We start from the raw sequence: 15,822 nt of genomic DNA on the forward strand, positions 1-15,822 counted from the left end.
TGAAGCATGGCAAACGATTTATTTATTACAGATATGTAGGCTATGTACAGTTATCTGGATGAAAGTATGATTACAGAAAACCAATGGACAGGGATCACTTTCACCTACAGCATTTCAGGGAAAAGTCACTGGTTACATTTGACTTAACATTTTCTGCAGGCTTATAACAGTAAAGAAAGAGAGTGTACTGACTTTTAAACAAAAATAAGTCAAAGGCACAGTACAGTTACTCTGTACCAGCATGCTCATCAATCTTTAAGTCCAGGTCTGCATGTCTACGAGACATGTGGATGGGGGTAGTACGGTGTGAGGCAGGAGTTCAGGGGCTCAGCATTATTTAAAATCTGTGTTGAAGTCATAGGCATCATCCGTCTTGGCTGTACAGAGGCTGATGTCAACTGGGACAGACTGGAACCGCACTTGGCCTGTTTTTTCTGTAAAAAGGACACAAATCATTCCCTAATATGGCCAACCAAGTGCAGGCGTTACTTGGTAATAAGAGGAAAATAGGAAAATCTTTCATAAGCACTTACGTATTACTGATGTGCTCTGTGCTTCCACTGTTTTTTCTACCTTCTCTGACTCTTCGACAGTACACTCAGGCTGAAAGAAAAGCAGATGTTTCAAGGATTTTCAACAAAATCTGGCAACTGATTAATCACACTAAGGGTCCAAGCCAGCAGGATCAGAGTTGGATTAGAGGTCTTCATCAACAAATCAAGACTTCAAAATATTGTCCTCATTTCCACGCTGGTGTACAGATCAGACTCCACAGCATGTTCTTTTTACAGCAGGATTTTTTATGCAGCTGTAGTGTCTGGGTAGTTTTTTCTGCAAAACAGTAAGTTCCAGCCAATGTAAAATGATGTGAGGTTTTGTACTGTTAAAAATAAATCGTGGCAGAGACTGACAAGGCTCAAGGAGAACAAATACTTAGCATGCCTTCCCTTGTGGTGAACAATCTGATTTACATCTTGTAAAATAGGTCAGTCTTTTTTCCCCAAGTCGAGAAGAATGCTTATCAGGTATTATAATAAGCTTTAGTGTATTGCAATTTGGCTTTGAGTGTGTAGCAGCTGTGCAACATAATATAATGAAGCAGCATGGTTGTCACAGTAATGAATTACAGATGAACGCCCTGTGGACAGGCCAGTTTGTGCATAGTTACAGAGCAGTTCTGGCACTGTAAGCAGAATTATTCTCATCTATTAAATTTAAGAAATTTCACATTTTCATGACTTAAGACATGTTTTGTGAGTGTCCCTGTGACTCGGGGCTCTGCTATAGAGGCACTGTAACTGCACTGCTCTTTCACTTGTGAATTTGAGATAAATCACCAAACCAAACAGAGCTGTCCTATGATAGCAGTTCTGGATAGTTACCTCCTCACTCTTCTTCTCTGCCTCTGGCTGTGTGGGTGAAATGCCAGGTTTCTCTTCAGGGATTTCACTCACACTTAGCAGGCCTGCAGTGGGACCTTTAGAGATAAAGCTTATGCTGCTTGCCGGGTTGGGAAACTTTACACCTGAAAGAGGCAAAGATTGGTGTCAACAGTACAGGCAGACAGTACTGTCTTATTTGAGTGGCTATGTTATAAAAAAAAACAAACAAACAAACAAAAAAAAAAAAAAACAGATTGCAAAGTCAAACTAATGTACTGTACAGTAAAACAAACAAACAAAAAAAAAACCCTTCTGACTGAATTCATTTAGAATGTGCAGATTTGTTATTATGCGCATCTCTCCAGACAGACACAAATTGTACTTCACACAGCCACTGTTTGATGACCAGGGCCTAGTGAAGGACACTGTTTATCTTTCATCTTATCATTTTCCCCCCTTTCGTGCTCAACCTACACTCAGGGGTGTTAACATTTTGATTGGCATCTCTTCGCCAGCAAAACATCTGATGATGTTTATCGCCATAATGATGACTTTGCTGTCAGAAACTATTGACTCTGAGCTGGATTTGTTGCTTAACATCCATGCCAACGTAAAGGACGCATGGCAGCATGTGGGAAGAAACGCTTACAACGCTTCAAACGGGCATATCAATTCTTGTACATGAAGAGAGTATAAATGAGCCTTAACATCTCTATTTCAAGAAATTACCCGCACCTTTCAGAGTTTCCACATTGCCAGTTGCCAGTTTCTTTAGGTCCCAGCCATTCTGCATCTCTGTAATATTGTCTTTAGACAGGTAGGAGGGGGGGTTGTACTTCTCTGGCACCTTGCAGTGGTAGCTCAGCTTGGCACTGAGAAGACACAAAACCAAGTGAAACAGTTAATTTGACCGGCCTACTTCAGTTTTTCCAAACTATGAACAACACATCAAGTGGGACTTTAAGAACTCCTAAGTGGAAGCACTCACCCCGTCCAATCAGCAAGGAACGTTGTGGCCGCTAGCTCTGTGTTAGGCACTCCACCCTTTTGTAGATAGCCACGTTTTTTGGCAAACAGGGTCAAAAACTCCAAAGAGTTTCTGAAGTCTGGGACATTGTACTGGAGCATTATCTGAAACAAGACAAGACAGATGACTGTGAATGCTTAAATGACCACATTCATCTACAAGTAGCAAAAAAATATACTACAAAAAAAACTTAAGATGCACCACACCATTCTGTACAATATGATCATGACATGGAAGTTTCTCTGTTCAACTAAAACTTCAACAAGAAAAGTTTATTTAGTCTGAACACCTGCACACCTCTTTCCCATTACCCAATTTCCATTCATCATTTCCCCCTTTCCCCTACTAAAGGACCAATTGCTGACATACAATTGAACTGAATATAACCCCTGCTGCACTGAGCCATTGCCATTTTAATGTTGATCTCAATGTTTTGTTTCCATTTGTTTGGAAATTTAAATGTCAATACTTGTCCCATTTGTTTTTACCCATCACATTTTGAAACCCCACTAATCAGTTTGTCTGGATAGCTCATTAATAAATAATGCCCACGCAATCTCTTCTAGCAACCCTCCTACCTGGGTCTTGTCGCACTGTTTGAGCAGAGTCCGGACAGCCTCCAGCATGCTCTCCTGCCCCTCCTCCACTTGCAGGCTCCTCAGCGCCATGGAGACTACTGGGTTGGATGGTGCTGCCACAATCCCTGGGCTGTCCAGCAGTTTCACATTCTTGAGGATGTGCACGTCCTGCATTGACCTGAGGTATGGCATGAAATCAGGTTGGATAGTGTTGATATGATACAAACAGGAGGGGCTAGTGGAACACAGTGGGAGCTGATCAAAGTAAACAATCCCTGGAGTTAATGCACTCTTTCAGATGAGTCAATAAAAAGGCAGGTGTATGAAGTTCAGTGTTGGATTGAAAAAAAGACTCCATGGTCTTGTCAGATCATCAACTTCATCATGCTTCAAACTGTTCCCACCAATGACACACCAAAAGAACAAAATAACCCCCACACACACAGTGCCTCCAATTTATGTTTTACAATTTTGTTAAAAATGCCATGTTCTTCACTCTTCTTGGGAAATGTAACATTTCACACAAAACCAATATTTTCTTGGTTGTATTTCTGACTCACTTGGTGATGCCCCTCTTGACTCCGGCATTGCATGCCTGGAACCCCTTCATACTGTTAATGAGACTGCTCTTCCCCACGTTAGGAAAGCCTGCGGGTGAAAGGACACTGGTAAACATTGAGAATTCAACAAAGTGGTAGGAACAAATTCAATGACATAAATTCTGACCAGAATTAATAAAATATAAACCATGGTGATGTGTGTGAGAGAGAAGACTGGCTGGATTACAGACTTGGATTACAATTCCTCCCAAAAACACAGTTTATCCTACTGTGCCACCCTTGGAATATAACTGCCCATCGATGACACATAGTCCAAAAAAACTACCGGTAAATAAAATCTAAAGAGTAGGTTCAGCAATATATAAAATGTATGCTTACCAACTATGCCCACTTTCAGTGAGTCTTCACTCTGTGCATTAGCTACATATGTTGCAAGAAGCTCGCTGAGACAGCTGCTGCCGGAGCAGACTGCTCCTCTGGATTTGTCCAGGATTTCATTTGAGGGGACTATCCTGCTCTTCTTCTCTTGCTGATGAAGACAGAAAAAAAAAAAAAAAAAATCAAGAAAAACGCCTTAAATTTGTGATGCACAAAGACATATTCTGTTTCCTGTATGCAATGAAACACACAGCTGGATCACATGGCACAGGTGAAGAATCATTAGGACAGACATCCACCTGTGTTCATGTACATTACACTGTACACCTTCTTTCCTGTTGTGTTAACAAACACAGCTGTCAGCTCTGTGGCATCACACCGAGCTGCACAGTCGTGTTGTTTGTTAGTTGCTCTCGGAGGCTATAACCAGTTATAACAGCACAGCACAAGCTGCTTAACCTTCTCAGTCCTCCATAACTACAAGGGTGTTCAGATAAAACACTAAAGGAAAACTATCTGGACTCAAACAATTGAGTCCAAATCATATGTATCTGCAAAGGATGCACTATGCCATTAATAATCATGGTGGACATTGCTATAGGCCCCTGTACATGCACATAGCAATGCATAGAAACAATTCTCCACCCTATGTTGGCTTTTACAATTAAATGCTCCTGTAAGACTATTTCAGTAAAATGTGTCACTATCCTGCAAACCGTTTCATAATGAAACATTTTGGAATCAAATTTTAATGTTATTTTTGATCTATGAGAAAAGTAGCCATGGAGCAGGAAATGATTTCTTTTTCAAATAATTTGTTGCCTTTAGTGTAAACCCCCCCCCATCCCTCGACTGATAAATGAGCCAAAAAGTCCACTGATATTTATATGTAGTCACTATAAATATATCTTTTTGATCAATTATGTAAAATGAATCTCCTACCACTGTTTTTTCTCGGATGAGTGTGGCTGCCTTGAATAACACAACTGGAAACTCCTGTTGTAGACATCGTTGCCACCTCTCCACGTTTTCCTTAGGCACCAGATCTAAAAAGCACAAGATGGAAAGTCAAGTTATACAAGATATGGATAGTGCATTTAAAGCCATTATCAACTTCTTACTGGTGCCACTGTAATTCACAGTTGCGTCCTATATTAGCAACCAGTATATGTACTTAACCATTGCTGTCATGGCAGAGTCTCACATCTATTTACCTATTTTATTTAAAACAAGAAGCAGTTTCTTGTTGCCCTCTCTCTGGAGCACAGCCTGCTCCAGCTGCGGGCACCTGTAGCCCAGCGGATCACGAGCATCCAGGACTTCCACTATCACATCAGATGCATCAATTACCTGAAAAGCAATGCAGATCACATTTGCAATTATCAAATAGAGTTCAAATGTCAGATGCACATCTCAATAAAGAGCAATACAGCGTGTTCTACAGAAAAATAAATAAGACGTTCCACTGATCAGCCTCTCCAGGGAAACCTACACCCAAGATGCTGGAGCACAAAGGCTAATCAGGGGGAAAGTCGTGTTGCTGGGTAGGAAGTACTTCTCACATTTTAGTTGCCATTTATACCCTCATTACAAGTCTCTTATCTGCTCTAAATGCGGTGATAAGAGAAACACCTTACAGCAAATGCCAACCGCATAGAAAGGAGACAAAGCAACAGTTTCAGGCAAAAAATCCTGCCCAGTGGACTAATTACATAAACACACTGTGCTTTGTCCACTCTATGGTAAAGACAGCAATGGAAAAGGGTGTAGAAAATGGGAGCTTGGTGATACAATATAAGCCTATATCATATATGTAATGTCATATAATATATGCATCTCAATTCTAGGCTAAGATCTTCATTTGTTTGGACCTAGCTGCTTCTCATTTTGTTTTAAAAATGTAAACAGAAATGTTTCAAACCGTTTCTCATGTACCAAAAAAACAAACAAAAAAAAAAACAACTTGCACTTGTTCAAGTGTGTGTGTTTAACAATGTTATCTGGGAATGCTTCAGGAAACCCAGCTCTGTCTGAGTCCTCCAGCTCCTCTCTTCTCTGCCAGAAGTGTGAACAGAAGTCCACAATGGCTCTACGTTACCTGACAGAAGGTGAAAGAGACACGTGGTTTTACCTTGTTCAATTCAGAGCAAAGGAACGGTTTTGAGCTCTTGTCTAAGGCAATCCGTTTCGCTGACTGCTTGCTATCCTTATCCTGTACAAATAAGAAAGAAGAGTCAATTATGTAGACATTATAATAAAATATCACTTTGAAATTTTTGACTAATAATTTGGATGCGTGTTTCTGCCCTTTACCTGCCGAGCCTTCTTGGCATTAGGTTCTGCTTCTTTACTTGCTGCCTCCTTTTCCTTCTTCCTCTTCTGCGCTCGCTCCTCTTTTATGGCTTGTTTCTTTTTCTCTTTCTCCTCTTCAATCTATGACATAAAAATCTGGTCAGTGAGCAATATAACTTTTTTTGGCTAATCGGTAGCAAAAATGTTATCAATATACACTCAGTGGCCACTTTATAAGGTCCACCTGCACAATCTAATCCAATCCAATCCAACTGTTCTGCCATGAAGTTTACTTTTGTGCTGCCTATAATGCTCAGGTATTCTTTTTGTCACGGTAATAGTGGTGTTTATTCAATTCTGTTTGGCACTGAGCTCATAGTTAGTGGTGCTGTTGTACTGGACTGCATCTTATTGAGGTGTTTCTACTTTTCTGTCCCTCCTCATGTATATAATTAGGGAGGACAAAATAAAAAAAAAAAAAAAAAATTGGAAACACCTCTCAATATAAAATAGCCCAGTATAAGACCTCTGCAAACTACAACCTAAGTAATAAACATTGATTTAAATTTACACATTCTCCACAATGTCAGCAAAAACTGAACATTATAAACTTTATTAAAAAGGTAGAATTCATGGCAGAGCTGTTGCACTGAACTGCATTAGACTGTACATGTGGACGTGATAAAGTCAAGAGCGTGTATGTGCGTGCACTGCAAATACTGGCTGACGTTGGCTTGGTGACTCCACCCTATGTTGTTGTTGTTGTAAAAACAACAGCACTCACACAGCGGAAAAGAGCACAGTAATCTAACATGGCAATGAAAGGAAAGGCACTTGTTTTGCCTGATTTGTAAAACCGATGCCACCAGCATGACCACAAATCTCTCTCAGCAAACTGATGAAGTGACGATGATGCTGAAAAACAGATTCAGCAACTGACTGGACATCATGTGCATACAAGTTCACATGACACACTCCAAATTAATCTGACACTCCCTGCCTCCACTGAGAGCATATGTGTCCTCTGAGACTCAAGTAAGCTATTTATCCATAGTTTACATACAAAAATTAACAGTCAGCCCTAAAAACTATTACAAAACGTAGCTGTGGCTGACTGCAACTTAATGACATGACACAAGATTGACTTTAGGGCTACAACAAAGACGACTATATAAAGTAACTTAGTAGTAAAATGCAGTCGGTCCGACAATAAGCCCACTTTTCAGATTTGATGCAAGTTAATTAATAAATGATGACCAACGTCTATTTTCCAAGAATTCCTCCATATGTTTCCAAATAAACTCACATGTAACAGATGATTATGTGCCTTTAACATTATGGCAATGTTTATATAAACATACCATGGCTTTTGCAATGAAGCACTTAAAAAGACATGACAGTGGGGGGAAAAAAGATAATCACGTCCAACCTGTAACCTCCTCTGCTCAGCCTCTCTGAGAACCTCCTCTTTGAAAGGCGCACTGCTGGGCACCCCAGGGTCCTTCTTCACGCGCCTGCTCACTCCTTTCTTCTTCGCCTCCTTCCGCAGTTTCCTGTTGTGTTCCCGGACCTGAGCGTCAAACACCAAAATACCAGTGAGCGTCAGCCACTTGGACCAAGACATACAAAATGATTTGAACAAGATGACAAAAATTAAAAATGCCACAAAGTGACGTCACGAACACACACACACACACACACACACACACACACACACACACACACACACACACACACACACACACACACACACACACACACAGGACTCATGCAGGCCGTTGAGCTCACACACACTGACAGGCGGCTAATGTTAAAGCTAACCCAAATCAAGTGACTAAACTTACCTTTTTCTGTATTTTGTACCGTTTGGCACATGATACCCGCTTACTTGCTTTCTTTAACTCTATGGATGAGGAAAAATAACACATTTCAGCTCGTCAAACAGTGGCTAATACACAACATGACACATGCCGATCGATTATCGTGGTGGCTGTTGGAAAATCTCACTTAGTCAGCTAAAGTAACCAACTTTGTGGACTATCTGCGCAATAAAAACCAAAATATCTCATTTTTTAACAAAACAGCAAACATGGTGGAGATGGCTAACACTACTTCACTTACTTGGTCGCTTCATGTTGGTGTTGTGAACCTCCCAATGTGACTAGTTTGCTCTCACACGTGGAGTCAAGCGCATATGTACATTATCTGATTTCCGCTTCTCCTTCTTCTTCGTTTGGTGTATTTAATGTTGGCAGACCGGTTTCCGCTTTCGTCAGGACGTTTTCATCTATACCGCCATCTAGCGAGGTGGATGTCCCATGGTTAGAGTCATTATAATAACACAGGCTTAAATGTATCTGTAAACTAATTAAAACTATTGAAATATTCAGATGTCCTCTGATAGTTAAGCAGGGCCTCATACCGGCTCTTTTGAAACAACTACAGTCGTGTCGTCCTTTTCATTAAAGATTTTTATCAAAATAAAAACTTTTACATTTTGTTTGAGCTATGAAAATTCTAAAAGTATGTAAATAGCATAATAATGGTCAAGGCACAGTATATGACACGTATAGATTGATGATAATGATATGCAGTATGCCCACAGCTGGATGATGATAAACAGATACACATATAGGATATCGAGTATGGCATTAATTTGTCCATATCTATAGCTGATATGTATATTGAGAGCTATTTGCGACCTCCATGCACATTATTACACATGGATGCAACTGGCTTCATTTAAATGTTCAGTGTTTCCAGTCATTCTGAATGTGCTGCTAGTCTATTGATACTCAGTGTCTGGCCAACAAACAGCCCTAAAGCCTTGGGGTTAATGTAAGTCGGGGGTAATGTAAGTTTAGGGTTGGGGTTAGAAAGGTTAGAAATGTTGAACATCTTTAGGGCCCACTCACATTGGCAAGATTGAGCCCGTATCGTGCTAAAGCCAAAATCCCCCCCTCCCCAGTCCCCGGCTGGCCTGCACTCACATTACCTTTTTCCCAAACGCGCCCAAGCACGATTGCCCCCGGTGTGCACGTCATCACATTGAAATACGACAACAGACATGGCCCGACGTCATTATAAATCAATGTAGTTCAAATACATCATGTCTTCCTTTTAACTAAAAAACGTTTTTGGTCCTTTTAATCAGACATGGGATGTTTATTTACCTTGACAGTTTCGGAGGTAACTTCCTCCTTCAGAAAGGTCCAACTGACAGCCGGAGCGGCACCTGTCAGATCCGGCAGACCGGGTGACTGGGTGGCCGCACACCGCGCGGTGCCGCGGCCAGTGCCAGCCGGTGCCGACGCGGTGCCGGCCAGCACCAGGTCTGCCGGACTGCTGTACTTTCATTATAAACCGACTTTTGTTTATACGCGGTTGCAGCAGCACAACGGACAATGACACAGACAACATGGTTGATTATTGATTGCGCAACGCGGCCATTCGCCGGTAATCGCGCTGCGCACATTAAACAGTTTTGCAGAGGCAGGAGGAAAGTTGCATGATTTACATCCGCGCACTGCGTGCGTGACCGTGCATGTGCTCGTATATGCGCCCGTACCGCGCTGAAGCACACCCCTTCCAACCGTGCCAGAGCGGGGGAAGTGTACTGTATTCAAGCACGATACGGAGCGATCACACTGGTCAAAGAATCCGGATTTTAGGGGCAATCGTGCTTGGGCGCGGATCAAACTTGCCAGTGTGAGTGGCCTCTTAGTCACCTGGTAATGGCGCCAGTGAGCTTCCTTGTTCACATGCAACCACACACCCCGGGAGCCATCCACACCGGGAGCCTCCCGGTGTGGATGGAACCCAAAGAATGAATGGTGTTTCCTCATCTGGTCCCTCAGTGCTCAGCCATATTTTATTCTATCTTTGGGTTGGGTTGGGGTGGGCTGGGGCGTGGTGGGGTGTATGCCTGGAGTGTATGCATGTGTGAAATATGTTGTACTTGTGTGTGTGTGCGTGTGTGGGTGAGTATGAGGGGGTGGGGGATTAGGGTTGTATGTATTTTAATGTAAAGCACTTTGTGTTGCATTTGTTTTATGTATGAAAGGTGCTATATAAATAAAATTTGATTTGATTTGATTTGATAACTACCCTTTAATCAGAATCAGAATCAGAGATAGTTTATTGATCCCCGAGGGAAAACTGTGTCAGCTGTAGTTGCGCAAATTCTCAAGAGAAGAATGAAATTGTAAGAAGTAGGAAAAGAAATAAAAATATGGAAATATGTGCCGTAGAAATTTATAACAAAAATATTTACAGTATGTATAAAGTATAGGCATTATGTATTAAGTTGTAAAAAAAAAAAAGCATGTTTATTATGTGCATTATATCTAAATATGTGCATTTATCCTACAAAGTATTACAATAATAAATACAGAAATAAGAAATTGAGCATACGTTAAAAAAAAAGGCTACCTATATGCACACCATAAATATATTGAACTGTTGAATTGTTGTCAAGTCCTATATAAAAATTATTGTATAAATTATTGCACAGTTAGATGGTTAATAATGGTTAGTTGTTCTAGTCACCATCATCATCTTGGACATCCAGCCCGTTACCCAAACAGCAGCACCGGCGGGAAGCCTCGACATTACGGTAGCTCCACCTGCCATTACGGTAATAGCAGCCACTCCGTGTCACGTGACTGGGTCGAGCATCTTTTTGGTCCATTTTGGATGATAGCGAGTGTCCTGTGCAAGCCACGAAAATGACCAAATTGCAGTTTTTGAACGTCTTTTTGACTGAGCGCCTCATGCTTGCTGCGCAGGAGATATACAAATCTGTCGAAGATACGATTTTGGAGTACCAGGAGGAGATAGCGCTCAGAGAGCGGGAGAACGACCATCTGAGACGCAGACTGCGAGAAGCTGGAATTGAAATATGGCCAGGTTAGCTTTCTTGCTACAGACTAGCTGGCTACTAGCAGGCTAGCTGGCATTGAAGTCGCGCCCCTGTAGGTCCAGCCACCTAAGCTCTTGAAATCGGAGTGGCTGCTGATGTGGAAATGGCTGCGAGCAGAAGAAAACAAGTTATCATGACTCGCATCAGTGTTGGTTTGCTTTCCAATAATCTAGCTGCACTATCGATAGCCTTTAGCATGCTAGTTGACGTTAGCTGTTGTGAAGCGGTTGATGCGTTAGCTAGCCTAAGAGCAACCTTTGTTCGTTAGCCAGCTAACGTTAGCTAGGTTAACCAGTTAGCTACACTTTAGGCTAGCCTTTAGCCGCTAGTTTATTCATGCAATCCGATTATGTTTCCGGTCGTTGTGGTATGTGAAGATGAGCTACGATGCGGCTGTGTGGCATGTGCACATTCTTATCTGATGAAGTTATGGAGTTATTATTTGCAGATGATAACTTGCCACTTATGTGCTGCTATGTTCTCAGACCGCCCGTCCATGGCGCTGTTGGACGATGAGGACGGTGAGCATCCACGGCGCGAGTGGAGTCCCAGCATGGGACACGAGGAGCGTCTCCCTCTGCAGATAAAAGATAAGAGAGATCTCAGGACCAACCAGGGAGAGGATCAGCTCCGCGGCCATGGGTCTTGCAGCACACCAGAGTCCATGTTCACTCCGCCCCGTGTTGGGAATGAGTATCCCCAGGACGCTCCTCACACATCCAACCTCCCCCAAAGCCAAGGTGTGGAGAACCGGGAGCGAGATCCGGGATCTAGAGGCTCATCGAGACATGTGAAAGCAGAGAGTGGAGCAGGCCACAGAGGCTCTACTTCCTCCAACAGTGGCCCCCAGCCTCTTGCCCCAGTCAACCCAAACTGCTCAAATGAGAATAACATTGATATCATTGGGGTGGAGAATGGAGGACAGATGGTCGGATCTAAAGGGGGTGCTGGAGGTAGTAGAGGACAGGGCTCTCACATGCGCAGCCAGGGTGCCAATGCCGTGGACTGCCCCCACCAAAAATCTCCACTACAGGGTCACATGTCATCGTTCTGCTGCAAGGTGTGCGGCGAGGCGTTTAGTCACATCGGACACTTGCATGTCCACGTGCAGGTGCACACACGGGAAAAGCCTTACCGCTGTGGAGTATGTGGGAAATGCTGCAGCTCTTCCGGCAGGCTCCAGGAGCACCAGCGTAGCCACACGGGAGAGAAACCTTTCCGTTGCCAGATTTGTGGAAAGGGTTTCACTCAGATGGCCCACCTGAAGGTACACATGAGGATCCACACTGGGGAGAAGCCGTACAGTTGCCCCGTGTGCGGAAAGTGCTTCAGCCGTTCTGACAAAATCAAAAGGCACCTTCAGACCCACAGCCGCGAGGGAACCTATTTCTCAGGGCAATGAAACGAGTGTGTTGTTGAATGACCCAGTTTGTGAATCATATTTACATGGGACACTTTTTTAAAGCTAAAATTGCTGCCATTAAGACAAGGCTTTTTCTTCCTACTTTCGAAGAACTAGGAATTCTGCAACTCTTAGAGAATGTTTTTATCTAACCTAACACTTCTCCATGCCATAGTCCCTGCAATAGAATTTGTATTAGTCTGTTTAGTATGTCATTTACTTACTTTTTTACTTGGCACTGAATATAAAACTCTAAGACACAATTTGAGTTATTAGCTAGCCTTTCTGAATTATTTAGCCTTTTTTTAGTCATATAATTAGCATGATGAAGTCTTCCACACATGCCTTGGAACTGAGATGCATTCAGGATTGCAACAATGTGCAGCATTACAATAATGATCGTCTTGACTGATTTTCAAACAGCCACCTCAAATCCTTCCGTAGCTCGAGTGCTCAGTTTACACAGCTGAAAATGTACAGACTTGATATCTGACTTGCATTTTTTTCAATGAAGGTGTTGAAAGCAATAGTCTACCTGGAGACAAGAGTCGGTGCACAGAAAGATGTACTGTAACTAGAAAATAGTGTAACCGTGAAGGGCATTTTTATCTGATGTAGTCTAACTTAGCTAATGCAATTTTTTCACCTAGCAATTTAAAATTGTCGCACCTGCAAAAACGTATTTGCGAGACAATATTTAGGCAGGGTGACAAAAGGCTGCAGAAACAACCCGATAAACTGTGGACTCATTTCCAAAGACACAAGAAGATCAAAATCCGATCCGACAGTTCTCTATTTTATACTCTATTCTAACTTCTTGTTCCATTTTGCCTTATGTATGAAACCCTGGTTGGTTGCATATTTGAACCATTGGCCTACTGTAAGTGGGAGAATTAGGTGTAATATTAAGTATTGTGTGGGCAGATTTTTATGTACAGTTAACCATCCAAAGCCCACCTAAAACTAATTTAGCATACTAATGCTGTTACATTGTTGCAGAGCTCAGTACTGCCATCTCATATGTCAGTGCTTCATATTGTCCATTGAAATCATGGAGAAATCTATTGTGACACTGCTCTACTATTGCGTAAGCTAATGTGATATTCTGTAAAATACCACTAGTCCCAACTTATCATGCATTTAGGAATTTTGTGGTGTCCTTTATATGACCTGCACTATGGCATCTGTCCAAGATGATGCAGAAATGTACTCCATAACAGGGCCATACAGTATTAGCTGAACTTATCTGAGGTTTTTCAGGAGGGTCAGTGCAAAAGTTCACTAGTGTTTCTACAAAAGTGCAGTTATTTTACATGTATGATTTTTTTTAGCGTGTCCTCATTTGTGGTTGATTTTTAACAAAAAACAAAACAAACAAACAAAAAACTAATAATGGGTGGTTCATCATCGAATCAGGTACCTGCTCTGTTCTCCTTGGATTGACCTTCCTGAACAACACACTCTACAGTTACCTTTTCCTCTCAGGACCAATGCTGCATTCATGTCATGTGGAGGTAACCACGAATACCACTGTCTGACTCAAAACAACTCTGGTACACGTCAGAAACTCAGGGTTTTTCTTTTCCTTGCCGTACAATTTGTCCCTGCTCATCGCAGTAATAAATCTAAAGACCTCTTTTTACAACTTGAATACTTTTCAAAAAGATGCACCATTTAGAGTATATGAAGACAATTTGATAGCTCCAAAGTGAGTGGAGTTTAGAATGAATGAGAGCTAAATTGTCGCTCTGGGAAGTCCAGGGTATCTCCACATGTAATGAATGCAGCATGAGATGACAGCAAAACGTCCTCAAAGCTAACCAGCATCCCTTCTCTCACAGTCTGCTCTGGGACAACTTTGTCCTGCCACCCTACCCTGCCCCTCAAACGCACACACACACACACACATTTTACTGTACAGTGTTGTACCATTGTGTATTAAATGTTATTTTTTAATAAAGTAGTAATTGAGTAACAATTGGAATTGTGTCTTCTGCTAGTATGTAAACAAATCCAACATTGAGATCAGTGCTGTTTCCTTATTCAGGTTTTAGGTAGATAGTACTGATGTTAACTTGTTGATTTCCTCAAGATGACATCTGGGGGCCACAAAAAAAGGCTGTAGAGGTTCCAGTGGATCCACAGAAAGAGGAATACTGTTGAAATTTTTAGTTTGACTATTGTTTGACTCATTTGAATTAGTACAGTGACAAAATCAGACAGGGTTGTTAATTTTGACTAGAGATGTCACTACAGTTTTATGTGAAATGACATCAAACAAGTAAAATACGATGGAACCTTGATAAACTCCGTATAGCTTATTAGTGTTTCTGGGGGACCCTCTGACAAAATATCAGATGAGAGTCACACATTATTTACGGGAGGCACATGGCTCAACAAATGATCAAGGTGGCCAACATATAGAAATGAGAGCACTGAATTAATTTACCCCTCTTTACATGACCATGCATGAATAGCGAGTATTTTTCAGCAACAAATCATGTTTGTTATGATTTGGGTTGGGTGTCATTTATAATTTGTCTGATAGCGGTGCTAAAATGCTATATTTAAAATGGTACCAGTGCGTAATGGGTGCCTGAACCACTGATTCTACTCAAGCGCAGACCAGAATTTGGAATATTTGCACGTTATTTTGTTGATTTTGTTCAGGAGCCCTGTGCTGACAACCTAACTTTATGCTCAGACAAGAAAAATGAAGCAGATTTTTTTCTCCATACAGTTTGTATTTCTTCTGGAGTCTGAAAAAAAAAAAAAAAAGATTTTGACTCTGTTTCTCTTACTGAACTTTCCTATGTCTATATGTCACACATAACATGTAAAGGAGCTGCAAAACATCCTGGTTTAAAATATGGCCACTCTCCAGATCCCTGAGCTCTCAGCATTTGATTTCTGTGGTCAGTCTGCAGTCATACTGTGGCAATACAGTGGTGATGCTTTGGTTCCATGTTATTTTTGTCAAAACACCAGAGGGCGGTGTAAAAAAAAAGAAAAAAAAAAAAGATTATTTTTCAATCAGTAGCTCACACATTGTCTCTTAATGTGGCACAGAAAACAGGGACTGAAATCTGTGCTGCAGTTCGGTCTAGGTATTGGTTATGTCACAGCTAGTGTCACAGTGGTGCCCAGTTTCAACCCAGAGTTGTTCTTAAAGCTGAACTCACTAACCTGAAATGCAGACTATGTACATTCAACCTAATATGGATGTAACATAGTAGTGAATCTGCATGGTTCCATTGTTGTGTTTGATTCCACTTGGTTCAC

The 15,822-nt window shown here is 41.7% G+C and overlaps 2 protein-coding genes and 1 non-coding gene across 4 annotated transcripts; 1 reads left to right on the forward strand and 2 right to left on the reverse strand.

Moving 5' to 3' along the window:
• Positions 1-8,476, reverse strand: gnl3 (G protein nucleolar 3). 2 transcript variants are annotated; one of them, XM_030052578.1, is made up of 15 exons: positions 8,339-8,476; positions 8,062-8,120; positions 7,647-7,787; positions 6,239-6,358; positions 6,057-6,137; positions 5,140-5,275; positions 4,868-4,971; positions 3,926-4,076; positions 3,548-3,635; positions 2,988-3,165; positions 2,371-2,513; positions 2,118-2,254; positions 1,383-1,525; positions 534-603; positions 1-434 (listed from the first exon to the last, which is right to left on the reverse strand). In XM_030052578.1, exons 1-15 carry the CDS (start codon positions 8,349-8,351, stop codon positions 334-336), a joined length of 1,665 nt encoding a protein of 554 aa, XP_029908438.1. In that variant the 5' UTR covers positions 8,352-8,476; the 3' UTR covers positions 1-333. The 2 variants fall into 2 exon arrangements, with proteins under 2 accessions (XP_029908438.1, XP_029908440.1); XM_030052580.1 differs by having other exon boundaries at positions 530-603.
• On the reverse strand, positions 4,263-4,399 carry LOC115359989 (small nucleolar RNA SNORA47). Its single transcript, XR_003928302.1, has one exon. It is a non-coding gene; the product is annotated as a small nucleolar RNA SNORA47 (small nucleolar RNA).
• A 2,398-nt stretch (positions 8,477-10,874) lies between the features above and the next one.
• LOC115359719 (zinc finger and SCAN domain-containing protein 21-like) lies at positions 10,875-14,520 on the forward strand. Its single transcript, XM_030052325.1, has 2 exons — positions 10,875-11,125; positions 11,624-14,520. Exons 1-2 carry the CDS (start codon positions 10,945-10,947, stop codon positions 12,538-12,540), a joined length of 1,098 nt encoding a protein of 365 aa, XP_029908185.1. The 5' UTR covers positions 10,875-10,944; the 3' UTR covers positions 12,541-14,520.
• The last annotated feature ends 1,302 nt before the right edge of the window (positions 14,521-15,822 follow it).

Source organism: Myripristis murdjan, chromosome 5 (assembly GCF_902150065.1).
Source record: "Myripristis murdjan chromosome 5, fMyrMur1.1, whole genome shotgun sequence".
Classification (NCBI taxonomy): Eukaryota; Metazoa; Chordata; class Actinopteri; order Holocentriformes; family Holocentridae; genus Myripristis; species Myripristis murdjan.

Bases quoted from the DNA above. Each gene is read 5' to 3' on its own strand.
- gnl3 (XM_030052578.1), bottom strand. The intron at 3,166-3,547 runs GTGAGTCAGAAA...GCCATACCTCAG, and splicing joins GTCAAGAGGGGCATCACCAA to GTCAATGCAGGACGTGCACA. The intron at 2,514-2,987 runs GTAGGAGGGTTG...GTCTTGTTTCAG, and splicing joins AACAGTGCGACAAGACCCAG to ATAATGCTCCAGTACAATGT.
- LOC115359719 (XM_030052325.1), top strand. From the start codon at position 10,945: ATGACCAAATTGCAGTTTTTGAACGTCTTTTTGACTGAGCGCCTCATG. The intron at 11,126-11,623 runs GTTAGCTTTCTT...CTATGTTCTCAG, and splicing joins TGGAATTGAAATATGGCCAG to ACCGCCCGTCCATGGCGCTG.